Genomic DNA, 21,341 nt, shown 5'->3' on the forward strand with positions numbered 1-21,341 from the left:
CCTTGAGTGGTAGCACTAGAAGGAATTTCTAATATTGCTGCAAAAAGTACTAGTTTATCCAAGTCACCATAACATCGTTGACTTTTTTGAATTTGTGGAATTGCTACCAATCCAATTCGAACATTTTACTATTTTAAAAAACCAAGCACTTAAAAACATTGTTAGATGAAAAAGAAAAAGAAAAAAGAAAATTATAAATTTATTCAATGAAGGAAAAAAAAATACAATAAGGTGAAGGAAGTGGAGAAAAAAAAAATTCTTCTACTTTATATTTATATATATATTCTATTAGAAGCTATAAATATAGGACTTTGCATGTAATCCTTATACAATTTCATCTCAACAAATAAAAGCCAATTTTTTTGTTAAAAAGATTTGGCAATCATTCAATTTCATTTTCCCATCATTTATCAGTTGCCTCTCTCTCTCTCTCTCTCTCTCTCTCGCGTGCAAAGTGCAATTGTGAGATAGTCATGAAATGCCATTTCCACATTCGACACCATCCACACCCGTAAAAGCATCAAAGTTTCACACTTTAATCATGACAAGCACAAGCACAACCACCAACACCGTCACTTCTGTTGGGGTGTGTCATTTCCACCCATCACGGCTACAATCCTCAATCATTAATTTGCTTCCACACCCAAATAAAGAAAAAGAAAAAAATAAACTAAATAAACTTTAAAGATAATAACAACCTCGTTCTCTCAAGGATAAAAAAAAGGGTTCTTGATAATGGAGCCCCACTACACAGTAGAATAATATAATTCAAACTAAAGGCCAAGACAAAAAGACGATTGAAAAATCTAAAAAAAGACTAAAGAATAATACAATACAAGGCATGCGAGCAAATATTGTTGATGACTACTCTCTGACTATCAGGACCCAGGAGGATAAGTTGCATGAGAAAGCTCCTTTAGCCATTCATACGTTCGATGGCGTGACATTGCTTGCTTTCCCTGCTGCTTTTCTTCTTGCTTCTTTTTCATCTTCAACTCCAACAGTTTCTCAGCTTTCTTAGCATGCGTTGTTGTAGCACTTTCACTATTGCTCTTAATGATGACAACATTTGAAGAAACTGTTTCATCTGTACACTTACAGCCACTCAACAATCCTCCTAGTCTTCTCTCCAAGAATCCTTGCCTTATTTGTTTATCCTCCATGTTCAAACCAGAGTTGCTTTTGCGACTACTACTATTATTAATCTTAGCACTAGTACTACTGCTACTGCTACTAAGACTGCTATTGCGACTGACTGAATTTTTGTTAACACTAATGTTTCTACGAACCTTAAGGTCTTGCAATCCAATCTCAGGTGTTGGTACCAAACCCAGTCGGAAAAAGTCCCTTGCTGATGAGTTGCGGCTTCGGCTACTCACAGTTCCTTGTCGAGTTGTTGAAATTCTGATCTGGGGTTTGGGACTTGGGCATGTAAGAAAGTTGTTTTGGACTCTAATTGGCTTGGAATTTCGTCTGAAAGTATTGTTGGAGCTAGTGCTGCTTGTTGAGTTGTGACTTCTAGTACTGCTGCTTCTGCTACTATTGTTGCTAGTGAACCCACCTGTTGAATTATGGTCCATGGACTCAGACCTTGATGTGCACCGGCTAATGTTCTGGCTTTCTTGCTTGACACCGCCCGAGCCACCTTGTGAGCTAACTGAGAGACGTAGTGGGAGGATTTGACCTTGAAAGAAAACCTCATCAGCAGCACACATTTCTGATTCTCTCAAAAGAGAGCCACCCCTTGAGGGAAAATCGAATTCTTCTTGTGTTTGATGATCAATTGCCAAAGCATCTTCTTTTCTTGATTGCTCTTCTTCTTTCTCCTCTGTCAAATTACTAATGACTGGTAGATCACAGAATGATAAATCTTCATCTAATTCTTCTTCAACTGCTTGCTCCGATGAGTTTGAATGTTCCCATCTTTCTTTGGCACAGTTAATTGCCATTTTCAGTGGTGGAAGATAATGTTGTTTTTTCTTTTTCTTTTTTAAACAACTGTTTGAGTCTCCTGTGAAGATTGAAGGAAGAAAGAGAGAGATTTATAGATGAGGATATTTGAATAGGAAGAGAGATAGAGGGGGGACATGTGGAGTAGGAATACTATAAAATAATAAAAGTAAAAGAAGTGCTGGAAAGCAATAAAGAAAGAGAAGAAATGAAAAAGTTAGTGCAGGCGAACCAAATAGTGTTCCTTCCTTGTTTGGAAGTGAAACAAATAAAGATAAAATTAGCAAATAGCTTCTGTGCAGGCCATTAGCAGAGCGAGTAGGTCTCCACTCTCACTTTCAAAGTCATTGTCTTGGTGTTAAATCAGCGGGTCTCTGCATCCTCGCGTGGTGATAATTATGAGTTTTTTTTATTTATATTTTTTGGGTAAAGATGATATTTGAAAATTTGATATTAGTTTATGGTAGAAATTTGAATGGTCCTAAAAGCAGCTAATGACACAATGTAACAGTCATGACCAGCTTTTTTCCTTTGCCTGTTTAGTGGTAACAAAAAGCATATAGGGTAAGGGAGGGGAAAAAAAAATACAGGCTTATTTGGAATATATATATATATATATTTTTTTTCTTTCAACAATTAAAGAAACTAAATTTGATTGGTAAATTCCCTTAAAGTAATTTAATATTTAGGGGAATAAATAATATATTTGGCCAAGAATCTTTATTTCAACTAACCACTCTTAACATTTTCAAAAGGATCAGGTTTAGATCTAATATATGGACCTTGTCACCATCTGACCATGTGTTTAAAAGTGGACATATGTCATCATCTTAATGAGTCCAATACTACTGGATACTAGACCTAAGCCTGACCATTTTCAAAAAAACTAATAACTTTTAACATTTTCAATTTAAACATTCATAGATTAAATCTCTATATATATATATATATAATCTTGAAGTTTTAATTTCAAAATTGTTGCCCCTTATTGTTTAGCTTATAGTTACAAAATATTTACAATTCATAAGTTTGAGTCTTTATTAATTAAAAGTAACAAAAAGCATGTATAATTTTCATTTAAGATCTATTTATACACCGGAATTGTCATGTGAATGGCAGGGAATTGTTGCTGCGGATGCCTCAGCCTAAGGTGTCTTACTGCTATGGGGAGGCCAACTACTGCACCGATGCTTTAGCTAGGATTGGAGCTAACTCCCCCTCTGATTGTAATCGTTTTGTAACCCCCCCCCCCTTTCTATTAGCCCCTTTTTGTTTTTTAACTCTATGGGGTTAAATCGTAACAAGGCATGCCCTCGTGACCCTCGTGTTTCTGCTTTGTAGTTTTTAATATAATCCTCCCTTTCACCCAAAAAAAAAAAAAAAAAAAATTGTCATGTGAATGGCAAGAAGATTGGTGAGGGTGGGGGGTGGTGGAGGGCAAGGAAGAACATGATGAGCAGGTAATTTAGGGAACTTCTTAGATCCCAAGATACCATTTGCGATTAACATAAATTTGTGGTGAATTAGAAATATCTCAACCTGCTATTCAACCCAACATGCTTATTTAATTGCCCAACCCAACCCACCTCACTAAATAGACTTGCACATAGCGGTGAGGGTCGAGTAAGTTGGCAGGTTAAGCAGTTTTTGCACAACCCTAGTTAGTATTATATACCCATGTGATGCATGGCTTACTCAAAAATCATGTTAAAACTAAAACAATTCAATGACAAGCAAAAATATGAATTTAAAAAATTAGAGTGAATAATATATATTAATGATTTTAAGGTACTTATTTGCATAGTGAAAATGCGTAGTAGAACTTGTAGTATTATTACTGTTCCACATATTACAAGCACAACATATATGACCCAGTTTTACTATTGAAACAAAAAATTATAATAGTTTATTAAAATAAAATAATTAATATTCTTTTAAATTTATTGAAATTCTTGGTAGTAGAATTTTAATTGGACTAATATTAATTTTTTTTAGCTTTTTGAAATATTGACAATAGAGTTTCACTTGGATCAAAAAATATTTATTTTAATATATTTATGGTGCACAAAATGACATAAGAAGTAAAAAAAATGAAAAAAATGTTACTAAAAAAATAGTGGGCATCTAACGCAACCACATCATATAGGACAAAAATTTTATTATATAATACATGATATTATGTGAGTTGGACATGAAATTATGTGATATTAATTTCATTTTAAATGCTTTAGTGATAATAACTAAATGACTAGTTAGTATATAATTCATATAATTTAATATAATGTATTAGAAGTCTTATAATATTATGTGGATTTCTGTTACTTGTATTTTATAGTAACTTATTGAGGGTGTGAAATGAAAATTATTTAGAAATTTCAGTGTTTTAATTAAAAATTTTACAATTTAGAATTTAATTTGAAATAATCTAACTTATAGGGGAATTATTTAATTTACTAAAAGTGTTAGTAAAAGGTTAGTCACCATGGTGTAAATAGATGTAAATAGAGTATGATCACTTGACAAAACCACCACAAATTTCAGGATTTAAATTTTATTATATATTTATACTATTATGCCTGTGTAATGCATGACCTATAAATTATGAAAAATCATTTCAATATAATTAGAATTGAATAAAAATAGACTGTGATAATAAAAAATACTTTTAAATTACAAGATGAATGTTCACAATGTAAAGTCCAAGTTTTTTTTTTTTTGATAAAAAAATCAAAGATTATAATAGATTATAAAATAATTTAAAATAAATAATGATCCTTTTTAAATTTTTTGAAATTTTTTATAATTGAGCTTTATATTGTAGTATTTTGTTTTATTTATTAAATATTTGGGATATTTGGGAAGAGATTTCACTTAAAGTAAAATATATTACTAACTCTAATGTACTTATAAGTCACATGAAAAAGCTCATCGACTTTTGTTAATATTTTTCCTGGACCTATATATATATGGCCACTGCGTTGGCATGGTCTTTTTTCCCCAACTCTTAGTAATAGAATTTTAATTAGAGATTTCTCAAAAAAAAAAAAAAAATTTAATTAGAGTATTAATTTTATTAAAAAAAAAATTGAAATTTGCATAAAGTTCTTCCTCAAAAAATAAAAAGTTTTACATAAAGTAACCAGGTTATTATTTTAATGTAATTATAGTGCGTTACACTACATAATGAAAAAAGAAAAAAAAAAATTTCAAAAAGGGCATACACTTGGCACAATCACCGTGTATAAGACACAATGTGTATATATATAAACTAGTTGCTAACCCGTGTTATGCATGGGAACATACCTATTTGTGAGGTAGACTAAAATAATTTTATAAAAAATTTAAGAAACTACACCATTGCATGATTTGCTCTTGTATGACTTCAATCTGTGTTGCAATTTGATGAAGAATCCATTGCTTGAACGTGCATTGGCTTACAAAAAATTTGTCAGATAGTTTCAGATACTGTGAAAAAAAAAACTCAAAAATTCAGATATTAAAACTTCTGAAAGACCAAAAAATATCAAAGAATCAGATGATTCACTGCTTAGAAATTATTGAAACAAAACAAAATATATATGACTAAACAATAGAGAAATATAAGTGTTAGGACATATGTGATTCACTTGTTAGGAACATATGTCACTATTTTATGTAATTGACTAATCCTTTGACAAAATGCACTTTACTTGTAATTGGGTAGATTTAGATGTTTTTAATACTTCAAGAAACAAAGTTTCAAGATCAAGTGTTGAAGTCATTCAAGTCTGTCCAAGAAATAAACTGAATAGTGCAAATTCATTAAAGCTTGACAACTGACTTGACAACTGCATCTATCGAGCCTAAGAAAGCTGTTTTAGCCCATGTGCTCGACACCTTCTCGACAGCTGCTCGACACCTCCTATCTGTCGAGGTTTAAGAAAAATAGAAATTTTGTTCTGTTTTCTTGGAATTCGTGAATATGTCTTTGGGTTTTCTTTTCTTCTAACCCTAGACATATAAAAGGATTATTTTAAGAGTCGTCAACAGTGACGACTCTAGAAATTTTGTCTAAGGTGTTCCTATTTCACTTTGAAAAAATTTTGAATCATTTTGGTCTATTTCGAGATGTTTCAGTAAATACTTGCTAAAATTCAAGATTTGATCGGTATGAAGTTTGTGCTTAAAAAAAAATGTTCTTAAAACCAAAACAAATTTACATTCTATACACCAAAAAATCTCAAAAGGAAAAAAAGAAAAAGAAATGAACAATGTGGTTTATATACCATTAATTGGTTGTCTTTTTTAACAATGTTTTTTTTTAAACAAATGGTACTCCAATTTTTAACTGCCAACCGATGTTAGATTTTTGCCTAAAGGACACTATTTGCCAGAAAAGAAAAAACGTGACAATATTTGCTTGGGTGCCCATTTAATATTTCACCTACACCAACCTAATCCCACCATTTTTACCCAAATAGAGCCCTAGTTTTCAAATTCTCTATCTCTGTGTTTTATACTTCTATCTTACAAGACACCACACTCTCTCTGCCACCCATTCTCTTTGTGCTGCAAATATGTGAACATTGTGAAGGTCAAAATTTCATGAGTAATCCACCTCAAGTTTAAAGAATTATCAAAAGTTACCTTCAGTTTTTTACCCGTCTCACTTTTTCACTCTCTCTCTTACATTTTTTTTTTTTTTTTTTTATAGATTTTAGTTCAAAATTTGTTTGGCATAAAAATTTTGAGGGTGTTCCTGATTTTGCTTAAGGGTGTTCCTATTTATTTTTTTTTTAAAGGAAAACAAAAAAAAAAAATTTAACTATTATATATAATTTTTTTTTTCAGGGCAGGGTGTTCCTATAAATTTTTTTCAAGGTGGCGTCGCCACTGGCCGTCAAAGAGGACACAAGTTGCACAAGTTGTGAGAATAGTTTGTTCAAGCAGATTATGATCGGAGACAAAGTTTTGCTCTAGTTCATCTCTTCTGAAGAAGTTGCTGTGTTTGTGCACCGTAGGGTTTTGTGACCAAGTATCTTCTTGATCATCATCGTGTGGATAAACTGAAGAACTTTGCAGCCTACAACCTTCTCTAGTTGGTGATTGAAGTTGCGTATTGGGATCCGCGCAATGGTTAGTCACGTACTTGGGAGCCGTGCATCGAAAGGAGAAATTATCACTACAGAACAAGTCCAATTGGGTATTGAGATAAGGGTTTAACTGTAAGTTAGTATAAGGTACTGAGATTCCTTTACTTGTAACCGCTTGTTGTGATAATAGTGGAATTTCGGGAGTGATGACCTGAAAATCACTCGGTGGGGTTTTTGCCATGTAGGTTTTCTCCATTCGTAAACAAATCACCGTGTCAAATTTATTTTCCGCTGCATACTTAGTTTATTAGTGATTTGTTTGTGCTACCACGCGTTTGCATGTTAATTAATTTAATTAATTTACTTGGCTAAATTAATTGGTTAATTTATCACAAGGGGTCAATTCGTTTTTGGCCTATCAATAAGAGAAAGATGGGTTACATTCGAAAAAATAATTTCAATTATTGCAAACTTTTTTATTTTGTAAAAAATGGTTAAAGAGAGTTTGGTGGTTCATATACAAAAATTACTTTTTAAAAAATATATGAAAAACTGTAAAAAATATATATATATTTTAAACAAAATAGAGGAGAAGAAAATAACATTAGAAGAGCTCATAGCTCTACTTGGCTTAAAAAAAAATATTGGGGTTTGATTTGCTTTTATAGTGTTCATGATTAACCTTGCAAATTTGGAGATAAATTATCAATGTTTGAGTTTGAATTTAAGTTGGACTTGTTGGAGAAATAGAGTTTCACTCCTTATTAAGTTTGGATTAAACAAAAATAATTTTGTTTTAAAAAATGATAATGATGAGTTTGAGTTTAAGTTGGACTTGTTAGAGAGATAGAGTTTCACTCCTTATTAAGTTTAAACTAAACAAAAATAATTTTATTTAAATATAATAACTATCATCTATATATATATAGATGATAGTTATTATATAATAATAATGTCACAATCCTCGGACAGGATATCACAACTATTGTCAATTCTCATAGAAGGATTTTTTTTTGTGCTTGATATGTTTTAGTTGTGACTTATGTGAACTATTGGCTGTTGATGGTAATTTATTGAGAGTGTGAATTGAAATCATTAAAATTTCATGATTTTAAATTAAACTATTTACAAATCAAGATTTAATTTGAAATCACTCCAAATAATAGTTGAATTATAAAATTTATCAAAATCTTTAATGAAAGGTATTCACTTGGTGCAAAAAAACTAAAAAAAGTGTAACAGCTTCACACAAAAAGAATATAGACATTTATGTTATGATCCTAGTATCCCACATGGATTAAATGTAAGTCTAATCATGTATTTATAAGCTCTTAAGCACCCTTCCTATTAGGGTCATGTGTTTTGGTATTGTCAAACCATGCCAAATTATGTGTCTTTTATTGAGTTTTGATATGTCTTAAAGTTGTAATTAAAGTCCAAGTTGAAGACGCAAAGTTTACTCAAGAAAAGTTCAAGAAAAACACTTTTTCAGCATATACCTCGATAGCAGTTTTGATACCTCTCGATACTTCTAGATAGAAGCTCAAAATCTATTGCCTCCTTGATAGCAGTTTCGAAATCTCTCGATCTATCGAGTGTTGTGGATTAGCAAAAATCAACAACGTGAAAAAGCTCATAACTTATTCGTTTGAATCTTGAATTGAAATTTGTTTGAACCAGTATTTAAAGGACATTATAAGCCACCTATCAGAAGGCTTTTTAGAGAGAGAAACACTCCATTTATGCGGCTAGGGTTTTGTAACCAAGTTTTCTCTATTTCACTAAACCAAAGAGTTCCAAAGTAGATCTGAAGATTCTATTGGTAAAGAAGCAGAAGTCATAGCAACCACCATAGACTTGCTACTGTGAGGAAAACCTTTAAGAGGTTCTTGAAGTTAGTTGGAGATTCCAATTGTGACTGTGGATGGAGCGTCTATATATTGAAGAGTTCAAAAGTTCTGAAGTGGTAGAAGGTTTCTATTGTAAGTTTATTTACTGGGTTTGTAGAGTCTAGGGATAAAGGTTTTGTATTAGATCTGAAACTTCTCTTTATTATAGTAGATTGCTTTTTAGGAATGTTTCCCTCCAGATTTTTTTTATTGTGAAACTAGTTTGTTTCATTGGTTTTCTTGAATTGTCATATCTTGTCTTATTTACTATTTCGCTGTTCATGATATTGATGTTTGTTTGTTTGAACAAGGATTATTCATAATAGATCTAATTAACAACTTGATTTTAAAACTTGTTAATTCTATCAACTGTGATCTAAATTTCCCAACACTTCCCTTGCAAGTTGGTTTTCAAGAGTGGGTTCTACCCATGGGTTCTTAACATTTGGTATAGCTTATTAAGTATGAGCAGTAGTGCCATATGGGTTCTTAGCAATTTGATGCAATTAGATGTTAAACTTAACTTTTATTTTATATATATATATATACAGTGGCGGCGCCATATGGTGTTCAGGGGGTTCAAATGAACCCCCTGACTTGTGATTTTTTTTTTACATAAAACATTTTAAAATATTTTTGTTTTGAATATCTTAAAATAAAATTTTGAACCCCCTTGAAATAAGTCCAAAGAACAAATCAATTCAATACTAAAATTTATCTTGGCCTTCTTAAAAAAAAAAACCCAACATCAAACCAATTTGATCTAAAATCTGAGGAAAAAAAAATAGCAAGTCCAACAACAAAAATTAGTAATCTGTTGATCTTAAATCTCAGAAAAAAACAATTAAATAAGCTGTAAAGTGTAAACACTAAAAGAAAATTAAGTGTGAGGTAGTAGAAGTGGGGCGTGAGACAGTGGAGAATGAAGACATTTTTTTTTATAATGATTGTATTGTTGCGTAGAATTCTTAATAGAGTAATGTAAAAAACAAAAAAAATCTTCTTAATGAATTACAAAGACTTGTAAGCAGTCAAAATTGAGTTGAATTGTTAAATAAAAGAATTGAAAAGAGTAAAAACAAAAACTAATAAATAATGAAGTAGAGTATTCTAAGTAATAATAATTAAAATCCACTTAACAACAATAATTAATAACTTTATTATAGTAATAGAGAATAGATAATTTACAAGATTTAATCTTAGCAATAATAATTAATATCTTCATTATACTAAGAAAACATATGCCCAATGAACTTATAGTTTATCTCTAATTCTCTTGCTAATACAATGAATAAATTTTTGATAAGGAAGTCACATATACCGCAAGATTTATCTCCTACCTAAGATTTATTATCTAAAAGAACTCGTGTTGACTTAAAAAAACTTCCTTTAGATTATAAGTTACGAAAGATCTCATCAATATTATCATAATGATCAAGATGAAAAAAAATTATTTACAAAGAGATCCTTGTCTACCTCTTCAACACGAATTTGAATGACCTCTCTAAAAAGTATTTTTGGAGCTGCCACTATACATACATACATACATACATACATATATATAAAGACAAAATTTTGGTATAATACCTTAGGTGCTGGTCCTTAAGTTCCCCACTTAAGATTGAGTCATATAACTACTTAACTAAAAAATACACTTTAATCTCATGAGGAAAAATTCACATGGTAGAATCTTAAGAGAATCTAAGGAACAGTACCTAAGTCTTGCTCTACATATAATGTACATGATATGATCTTTTCATACAGTAGATGGTTTTAATAGTTTAATTATACAACAAAGATTTTTGTGTTGAATAAAGCATAAGTAGATTAAATGTATTGTCACGGAGGACTTGTGAGTGACAGATTGCGATTCAATGGTCACTCCCTTTCTCTTATATCTTTCGGCAAAAATATTTGGCTTTGATTTAAGCCACATTTTTCACTGGATACACCTAGCACGAAGTGATTGACTCCTAATTTATCTCAACAGTTATAGTTTAATCTCTTTCTTATTACTTTAATCAATCGAAAAGTTCGACAATTAGTCGGCGCCAATCACCCATGATGTTACTTCGTGTGCACGCGTTATCCTTTCAGGCGGAGAAGAGATAAATATCCAATTCCCTAAAAGGTTTCGAAATTGCTTCTGGTTCCAACTTTAGATTGGAAAAAAGTTATGTTATCAATACATTATCCCAGTTTAATTTGTTTATACATGAGATTATTGCATAAGTTAACCTTTCAGGTCCTCAGGCCGAGAAGAGAACCAGATATGGTTATTTTCTACCTTTTGAAGTTGCTTCTGGGCCTGAAATTAGCTTGATTTTTTTTTTCTTCCAATTTGTCGATATATAATTCCAGTTAAATTAATTTTATAAAAGAAATAGATCTTTTATTAATTCTAAGGGTAATAGAATCAGCTAAAAAACCGTACATTATATATTGAAAAATCATTGATTTAAAAATTCTCTCTTCCGTCTCTTTTCATTGAATATTCTTCCTCTGTTTAATTTTGGAAGCTAAAGAGCATTGTATGTAAGACCATGTAGTGTTTATTTTTCATTACTATTTTTTTTTCCCGTTCTGTGAATACCATTGAGTGCTTTGTTTTTTGTCCCCCTTAATGCAAAGACGCAAAATTTCTATTTCTTAAGGAAGTTTTAATTTTAATCTGACAATCTTTTTATTCGCTTATTATTTTGGTAAAACCAAGTCGGAAGAAAAGCATCTAGTCATATTTATTTTTTTAAGATTCATTGAATTCTCCTCTACTTTAAAAAAGGGTAGAAATACCAATAGACAAGACCATTCTCCTCTTTTAATAAAGAACTAATACAATTAAACACACACATAAAAAAAATTATATATATTATAAAAGTTGCTACTCTTTATTTATTATAATATTAGTCACTAATCCGTGCTGCATGGGAATCTACCTATTTGTGAGGTAAACTAAAATAGTTTTATAAAATTTTAAATTGATTAAGAAACTACACTATTGCATAATTTTCTCTTATATGACTTTAATTTGTGTTACAATTTGATGAAGAAGTCATTGCTTAAACGTATAATGACTTACAAAAAATTTGTTAGATTGTTTCAGATACTGCAAAAAAATAATTCAAAAATTTTGATATTAAAACTTTTGAAAGACCAAAAAATATTAAAGAATCAGATGATTCATTGCTTAAAAATTATTGAAACAAAACAAAATATATACGACTAAACAATAGAGAAATATAAGAAAAAGATAGGTTACATTCAAAAGAATAATCCATGGCCATAACTATTGAAAGGAATCAAAAGATTCAGAGCCTATAAATTATAGATAATATATGTGTGTGTGTGTGTGTGTGACTGACTACATAAATTCAGATGTTAAAACTTCCAAAATGTCAGAAAAAATATATAATTAAAGAATAAGTTATTGAAACAATTCAAAAAATATATGACTATTAAAAGGAGAAATATAAGAAATAACAAAAGAGATATTGGGCTTTTCCCTACTTTTATAGTGTTTATGATTAACCTTGCAAATTTGGAAATAAATTATCAACGTTTGAGTTTGAGTTTAAGTTAGACTTGTTAGAAAGAATTTTACTCCTTGTTAAGTTTGGACTAAACAAAAATAATTTTATAAAAAAAAAAATGATAATGATAATGATCCATTCCGTGGCGCGAAATCCATCATTGGCTAAACAATTATTTGGTTATGCCATTTTTTAAAGGCTTCGAATTTATATATAGATTAGTGGATGAATGAAAAATTAAGATACTAAACACACACACAAAAAAGCCTCATCACGTGTGATGAGGCTAGTAGTAGTTATTATTATTATTATTATTTTTTTGTGATAGAAATTTATTCAAGTTATTTTTTTATTAAATTTTGTATAATTTAATTTTTTTTAATGACCACTACCTAATTTTTTTTTTCTAGAAACGGCCATTGATTACGATTTGAATATTTTAATTTAAATCATATTATAATATCAAAATATAGAATCCCAATGATGCTGTTAAAATAGTATTGGAGGCAGGGACAAACGCAGGATTTTAAGCCGGGGGGGCTAGAGATAAGCAAAATTTTTTTTTCTCAAATACGCATCCATATAGTATTAATAAATTATCAACCAAGACAAATACCCAAAAATCATTGTTTCTTAGTATATTAAGATACAATCTACTAACAAAAACAAAAGATGCGAAACACTATTGTTTCTTAATATATTAAGATACAATCTACTAACAAAAACAAAAGATGCGAAACACTATTGTTTCTTTATACAATCATCTATGAAAAGGGAACTCGACGCTCTTTCAAATCTTCAAAATCATCTACTATTGAATCCAAACTAAATGTTGAAGCTATATCCTTTTCAATGTATAACATCAAAGAGTCACTCAAAAAGTCATCTTCCATTTTGTTTCGAAGTTCAGTTTTGACAAGTTTCATAGCTGAAAATGCTCGCTCTGTAGTAGCAGTAGAAACTGGAAGAGTAAGCACAAGTATCACAATTCTATAAACAAGTTTGTAGTGTTCTGAATTTCCAGTTCTCACTAACCATTGAGACAACTCAGATAAACTTTTCAATTTTTTGAACTTTGGATCTTGGACTACATTATGCTCAAAATGATAAAGCTCCTTCTCCAACACTTGTTTGTCATAATCTGTAAAATCTTGTGGATAGAAATTCTTTACCAACAAACAAAGATCACTAATTCTGAAAGATTTTAATGCCTCTCGAGGTTCTAAAGCTGAGCTAAGCCTAAGCAACTCCATTGCATCTTCATTAAATCGATAATTTAGTTCCTGTAGTTGAGAATTTATTGTAGCATAAAAAATATTTACTCGATAATGATGCTCATTTGTAACGTTATCTGGTTGATTACGAGCTCGACCTCGCCTCGCAACATAACGAGCATTCATATCCAGGACATCAATGCGATGCTTCTCACAAAATGATATCACAGTGGTGAGTAAGCCATCCCATCCATCATCTCTAAATTTTTGGATAAGTGCTTTAGTAGATGAAACTAAATGCATAGCATTTAAAATGTCTTGAGATTGGCTTTGCAAAGCTTGACAAAGTTTATCAGTGATCTCCATAGTTTCCTTCTCAAGATGCAAGATGAAAACAAATTCAAATGAAGTTAAACCTTCATAAGCTGACTCTCCTTCTGCCCGATTTTCTCCATCAATTGCACCATCGATTATATTTTGTAAAACTTCAACAGTTGAACTAAACATCCTTAATAAGCTAGAAACTGATCTAAAATGTGAACTCCAACGTGTTTCTCCAGGTCGTTGTAAAGTGCCAATTTGATTAAGTCCACTTCCAGTCTCAAGCTCTTCAAGATCAATCAAACGTGCTATTTCATTAGCATTGGCAACTTTCAATTGCTCATTGCGCTTGCATGAAGCACTAACAATTTTGATCAGAAAAAGCAAGGTAAGAAAAAAATGACTAATGGGAACAACTTGTTTTGATGCTTTTACTAATGCCAATTGTAAGCGATGTGCAAAACAATGGATATAGTAAGCATATGGGCAATCATTCAAAATCAAAGCTTGTAATCCATTCCACATACCTCGCATGTTGCTTGCTCCATCATATCCTTGCCCTCGAATATTTTGTATATCTAAGCAATATTGAGATAACAAAGAATATATCCCCTTCTTTAGAGTCAAAGCTGCAGTGTCAACAACATGAATAAGCCCAAAAAAGCGTTCTTTCACAAAGCCTTCTGCATCAACATATCTAAACACCACAGCCATTTGCTCTTTCATGGACTCATCACGAGCTTCATCAACCATTATGCAAAACTTTGCATCACCAATTTCTTCCCGAATGGCCTTCTTCACTTTAGCTGAGAAAACATGTAGAATTTCCTTTTGAATCCTAGGTGATGTGTAGGTTGCATTTTTTGGAGCTTTTTCTATTATTTCAGCAACCTTCTCATTCCAAAAAGTCACAATACCCAATGATTCATGAAAGTTCCCACGATTTAATGAACTAAAACTTTCATCTCGACCTCTAAAAGCTATAGCTTGAAAGGCAAGATATCGCACAATAAAAATTGTGGCCTTCAATTGCAACCGATTATTTGCAATTTGTTCAGTAGTGAAATGATCAACTACTCTTTGCAAATGCTGCGATTGGTTCATCAAATCCTTACACATTTGCTCAGCAACTCTATGAGCTGAGTTAGGATCTTTTCCTATATGAACTTGAAAAGAACAATCTTTGCCCCCAACCTTTTTCCAATTTCTAAATCCACCAACAATAAATGCATTTTGTCCCACAACCACATTTGGATTATGAAAGACAAAGCAGGGTAGACAATAAGCTGCATCTGTTGTAGGAGAATATTCAAGCCATTTTGAATTATTTCTATACCAAGAAGCTTGAAAACTACGATTCTGCTTTCCACTTTTTTTGAATGTCTCTAGAGGAGGTTGGTGCGGACCTTTTTTAATGTAAGCCCGTCGAATTTCATCACGTTGATTAACATGATATTCCCATATTTGTTTGCGTGTTCCGGGATCATAATCCAAAGAATCAAGGTCAATTCTTTGAAATTGTGATTGAGAGATTGGAACATCCGCATTTTCCGGAATTGGAACATCCGCATTTTCCGGAATTGGAATAGCAACATTAGTTGTTGGCAATTCCACGTTGACTTCAGAAGAATTTGAAGTTGAACCTTTTCTTTTGAAAAAATCAAGCATTGTAGTTGATTTTTTCATGATCTACAAATAAAATAAAAATTATATAAGAATTACCGTTATTTTTTTAAATTTGTGTGATAATTTCTTATATTATATGATTTATTTTTTTTCTTTTTGTCTTTTGTTTGCCTTTAATATCTTTGTGTTTAAACTGCCTTTATTTATGTCTCTGTGTTGTCTTTTATATCTTTTATGTTTTTTGTATCTTTGTATTGTCTCTTTGTCTTCATCTTCCTAATTCTGACCCACTAACCCAAATATCCAATGAATCCCACTACAGACAGTCAAGCACTACTAACAAAAACTTTTCTTAACTTTACCTTCTTTTTTTTTTTTTGGTTTTTTTGTTTTCTCCCCTGTCGGTTGTCTTTGCCCAACAGCAACTCCACACCACTTTTCCCTATTCCCTATTATTATGTCCAACTAATGTCCAACACTCCAACTACCAGTCAACAAAGCATCTGACTCTATCTATCATTCTATTTCTTTTATCTATATAATGCAAGGCACAGGCAGCAAGAGCCACAAACACAGTCACAAAGCCAAAAACCCAAAAAAAAAAAAAACACACACACAGTTCAGTTCAGCCGCAGCACAACACAAGCACCAAATCACCAAATCAGTTATCAGTAAAAACTAAAAACACAAACAAGAAACACTCAAACACCACAAGCACAGCTGCACAGTTTCTTTGATTCTCAGAATCTCAGATCACAGATTCACAAGGTTTTGAAATTTGAAGGAAAAGATAAGAGTTAAAGAGTAAATACCTGATTCTGTGAACTGTGATTCTGTGAAGGCTCGAAGCTGGGCTGGGCAGATCGGGAAACGGCAACCAGCGGCGGCAGCAGCAAGTGGATCTCGTCTCACGTGGCGGCGGGTCTCGCTCGAGCAGCTGGGTTCGCTTCGCTCTCTGTCTCTCTCACTCACGGCGTCACGGCGCTCCGCTGCCTCTCGTCTCTCACACCGCTCGCTCTCTGTCTCTCTCTCGGTCTCTCAAACTTTCCTTTCTTTTTTTTTTTTTCTTTTTTTTCCTTTGGTTTTTGCTTTCTCCGTTGGTTTTGGACTGCTGAGGCTGAGATTTTTATCTCTTTTTTTTTTTTTTTTTTTTTTGTGGATTGACATGGGTTATGGCCTTATGGGCTCTGTTTTGCTCTGAGCTGGCCGGATGATGGGCTAGGGGAAGGGGGGTTCATGCCGGATGATGGGCCAGGGGAAGGGGGGCCGGAGCAAAAATTTCAGGGGGGCCCAAGCCCCTATTTTTTTATTTTGGAAAAATTTTACTTGCTAAAATTTTTTTTTTTGGGCCCAGGGGGGGCTCGGGCCCCCTTTGCCTTGTACCTGGGTCCATCCCTGATTGGAGGCTTATTAACTGTCCCTAATCCCTCTTAGCTAGAACTTTTAAGGCTAAGTACCATCCTGATGAATCATTGCAAGGCCACACACCTAAAGCACACCATTCCTGGGTTTAGAAAAACATTGTTCAGCAAGGTGATCCTATTCTTCGAGAAGGCAGATGGTTGGTTGGAGATGGTTTTGATATACCCCTTACTCATCCTGATTGGTCGTCAAACTTAAGAGATAGTTCTTTGCTTCCCTCTATGCAAACCGGCATAGTAGGAGATCTTATTGATCATAATTCTAGAAGTTGGAAAGTGGATTTAATTAGGAGCTTATACCATCACCCTAAAGCGGTCAACATTTTGCAAATGCCCATTTCCAAAATCAATGTTTCTAAGGATAGGCTTATGTGGAAATACTCAAGGGATGGGAATTATAGTACCAAGAGAGCTTATGAGTTGTTAACTGAAGACTCTTTAGAATCACAACAATTCCAGCAGGAAAGGAAGATATGGACTGCAATTTGGAAAGCCCATGTTCCCTTAAGAATTATCAATTTTGTGTGGAAACTTCTCCATGACAGCCTACCTACTATGACCACTCTACACAGTAGAGGCATCAGTAATGATGTCACTTGCCCCTTATGTAATGCTGAAGAAGAGACTCCTACACATCTGTTTCTCTTTTGTAGCTTTTCTAGAGCTTGTTGGTTTGGTTTAGATCTTGGTCTGCATACTTCTGATATCACCAATGTGTCTGTTCAGTCTTGGTTAAAAGACTATATCAACTCTTACTTAAATAATGAAGATCAAAGCTCGGTCATCCTTCAATCAATGTTTACAGTTTTGTGGTTAATTTGGAATCATAGAAACAAAGTGCTTCACCAAGGCTTGAACCCGAATCCCCTAGAGGTTATTCTAACAGCCAAAACTTTATCTTGCAGTTACAGGAAGGCTTATGCAGGCCCATACCATCCTACCAAAGAGCTTAGAACAACCAAGTCAGGACATCTCACAACTGCAGGGCAATATCAGCTCATCATCAAATTAGCTGAAGCAAGAAGAACAAAGCCACAAAGGAGAGCATATGCTTTGTAGCTGTAAATATGCAAGGAGCGGAAGTGTTTTCAGGGGTTAATTGCAGTCTTGCCAACACAGCAATAGGAGCTCTACTTGAAGCAATGGTGGAAGCTGGTATCATAGCTAAAAAGTATGGATTTTAGCATGTTTTGTTCTTAACTGACAGGGTCAATCTCCATCAAGTTTTCAAATTGAGGAAAAGCACAGATTGGTTGGATAGTAGTAGGATAGCTGATTTGAACTTTCTTTCTCAAAATGGTTTATTTTGTAATACTTTGGTTGTCCCTCATGTAGTAGTTAAGGTTGTGTGGTGTTTAGCTGAACAGGCTGTGAACACACCCTTGTATTACAGGTGGTATAATCCTGCTCTATGTAACATTGTATGAACTCTTCCTTTGTTTGGTATAAAAAAAGAAAAAAGAAAAAGAAAAGATGCCGTTAGTAGCATTATGATTAGAATATATTTTATTTTTTGATAGGTAAGATTAGCGCTGTTGAGTCACAAAAGTCCAAAAATTGCAAAAATTTAATAACCAATGCACCTAATTTTAAAGCCATAGCCAAATTTAATTTCGAGAGAGTTTGAGTTTAAGTTGGACTAGTTAGAAAGATAGAGTTTCACTCTTTGTTAAGTTTGAACTAAACAAAAATAATAATTTTTTATTTTTTATTTTTTAAATATTGTGTTGACGTGAAAAATTGTGAGAGCTTCAGAGACTTCAGTATTTTTAAAATATTATGCTGACGTGAAAAATTATAAGAGTTTTAGAGGTTTCAATTTTATATATATATATATATATATGTAGATTATAAGTTTCTTCCTAGTAAGTAACAAATTGTAGAAATTTTATAGTATTACATAAAAGTTAAATAAATTTGAATTATTTTTAGTTAAATAAACAAATGACAATGGAAAACAAAATCATTCACTCTTTCTTCTTCTAATTATAATTATAATATAGATAAATGATTTATTTGTGGGGGTAAATGAGTTCACACCGGAGACCAACTTTCTCATTTAGCAAAAAAAAGGTTTATTTATATTGGACTTCTTGCACCAAATTTACTCAATTGGCACAGAAATTAGAAAATTTGAGTGGAACATGTACTGCAAAATTAGACTTTAATTTGAATTTGAATTAAATTTTCTCTTAGTTTTAACTTTCGTATAATATATATGATATGATAAGACTATTCGTATTTTTTCCAAAAAAAAAAAAAAAAATTCTTATTGAATTTTTCTTTAAACGTCATTCTCCTATTTCTTGATGCAAGGTAGGGTTGGCTGAATAAATTTTGAGGTGTGGTAAATTTTAGTAGATTTTTATAATATTTAAATCTTATTTATTTAACTTTCTATATATATCTTTTTAGTTTAAAATCTTTTGATTTTTGAGATGCAAAACTGTTAATTTAATTTTGTATTTAATTTTATTGACATCTATCTTACAAGTTGTTACAAAATTTGATTATTATTGATTTTTTGGCACTCATTAATGTAGGGCATACATTAATAATCAATTTTATAAATTTTTATAAAATAATAAAAAAGTTGTCAAAAAAGTTAAGGCATAAATACACTTTTAATCCTTACATTTTGGCTTTTTTCCATTTTAGTCCCTACATTTTTGTGGGTCCGAGAGGTCTGCAATCCGGCCCAAACTCTATCTGGGCCCAGGGCCCGTGCCGAGGAGGTATCTTGCCGAGGACGAATTGTCGATGGCCGGGGAGTCCAGGGGAACGGCTGAGAAGCTACCCTGTCCTCGGCGCTCCAGAACTTCGATGGGACGATCAACATCTTGGTAGAGGCTATCCCCAGATAGTCCCCTGAAGGGGATGTAAGTAGAAGGGGGCCCATAGGGAAGCAGGGTGTAGGATTGGATCAAGGATGACGCATCCCCTCCGTATTAAATGCATCTGCCAACACCCAGATCCGATTAATGAGAAAAGACGTTGGGACGGTGTAAACTTCGATCTTCGCAACTAGTAAAAAGTAAGATGGGATGGTTGATGGGATGGATACAGAAATAAACTCCTGCTTGACCTACAAGTGGAGGGTCAGGATCAACCAAGACGGACTATATAATAAAAAGGAAGGTGCACCAACCAGGAGGCTGGGAAAAATGGCCAAAAACCAGAGCCTCCCAGCCCACCTCCAGGAGAAAGACTCCATGGGTGAAGATAACCTAGATACGCACGAATACCACGAAAAACCCACCGCCTGGTGACTAAGGCCTAGCCTTCTAAACCCACGCTCTACAAATGATATTGTTTTGGGCCTTTTTACGTGCGAACCCCACACCGCTACGGTTCGTTACGAATCGTGTCCTTACAATTTTAATTTTACCATTTTTAGTCCCTAAATCAATTAATGCGTTCCATTTTGGTCATTTCTGTTAGCCCACTAACAAAAATTGCTTAAGTAGCAAACTGAGTGCATTGCTGGCACATTAAATACTGACGTGACCAATTAAAAAATAATAAAAAATTTTAATTAGCATTTTTAAAAAATGCCATGGCGGCTTCTAAATATAAAAAAAATTTATTAATCAATTTTAATGAAATTAAAAATAATAAAATACATCAATTTAGATCCAATTCATTTTGAACAAGAACACAATCACAGATTTAAACATCAACACAAGAACAAAAAGCACAAACCCAAAACCAAACACAAAAAACAAAAACTCAAATTTAAACATTAATACAAGATCACAAACACAAAGAACACGATAACAAACATAAACCATTTACTCTCAAACTTCCTTTGCTTACTCTCAACAGTCAATGTTGCCATCAAATCAACACAATTACACAGCCCACCCAAACCCAGACTACACCTTCGCCATTTCCTTCCTCCAATCCCAAGTTCACTCCCTCAACCTCCAAACACAAACTCTCCATTTCACTCCAAAGAAAAACAAACCCATTCTCCTCCTCTCTTGGCTTGGCTCCAAGTTCCAACCCTTCCTTTCCTTCTCTCCTCTTTAACTCCCATGTCATCTTCGTCCTTGCCAAGCCATCCAAATGGTCCCACCTTCCTTTCTCTACCATCTGATCTTTTAATGGTTGCATCTACGCCAGTGGAGCTCAAGAAGACAAGTCCATCACCATCCAATTCCTCTCTCCTATTTGATTCAAATTCGGATCATACCAGTACCAGATCTAAATCTCATGCCTCAGAAACCCACCTTGACTTCGACTTCAACTTCGTGGTCGTTGTCGCTGCCATTGCTACCGTCGAGAATATTTGCTGGTGCTGGTAGTGAGGGTGGGT

At 32.9% G+C, this 21,341-nt stretch overlaps 2 protein-coding genes across 2 annotated transcripts; both read right to left on the reverse strand.

Moving 5' to 3' along the window:
• Nucleotides 1-648: 648 nt before the first annotated feature.
• LOC115993596 (vitellogenin-2) lies at nucleotides 649-2,195 on the reverse strand. The gene has a single exon (XM_031117534.1). The coding sequence runs from the start codon at nucleotides 1,947-1,949 to the stop codon at nucleotides 879-881; it is 1,071 nt and encodes a 356-aa protein (XP_030973394.1). The 5' UTR covers nucleotides 1,950-2,195; the 3' UTR covers nucleotides 649-878.
• Nucleotides 2,196-11,004: 8,809 nt separating this feature from the next.
• LOC115950274 lies at nucleotides 11,005-16,995 on the reverse strand. Its single transcript, XM_031067499.1, has 4 exons — nucleotides 16,986-16,995; nucleotides 14,086-15,619; nucleotides 13,254-13,914; nucleotides 11,005-11,067 (listed from the first exon to the last, which is right to left on the reverse strand). Exons 1-4 carry the CDS (start codon nucleotides 16,993-16,995, stop codon nucleotides 11,005-11,007), a joined length of 2,268 nt encoding a protein of 755 aa, XP_030923359.1.
• Nucleotides 16,996-21,341: the final 4,346 nt, after the last annotated feature.

This window comes from Quercus lobata, chromosome 6, assembly GCF_001633185.2.
Source record: "Quercus lobata isolate SW786 chromosome 6, ValleyOak3.0 Primary Assembly, whole genome shotgun sequence".
NCBI classification, from domain to species: domain Eukaryota; kingdom Viridiplantae; phylum Streptophyta; class Magnoliopsida; order Fagales; family Fagaceae; genus Quercus; species Quercus lobata.

What these genes read in the sequence shown, in the direction of transcription:
- LOC115993596 (XM_031117534.1), bottom strand. Translation starts at nt 1,949, where the DNA reads ATGGCAATTAACTGTGCCAAAGAAAGATGGGAACATTCAAACTCATCG.
- LOC115950274 (XM_031067499.1), bottom strand. An exon ending in GAAAATCGGGCAGAAGGAGA is followed by an intron (nt 13,915 to 14,085) that starts GTCAGCTTATGA and finishes CCAAAAATTTAG; the next exon opens with AGATGATGGATGGGATGGCT. An exon ending in CATTTAGTTTGGATTCAATA is followed by an intron (nt 11,068 to 13,253) that starts GTAGATGATTTT and finishes TCCAATCTAAAG; the next exon opens with TTGGAACCAGAAGCAATTTC.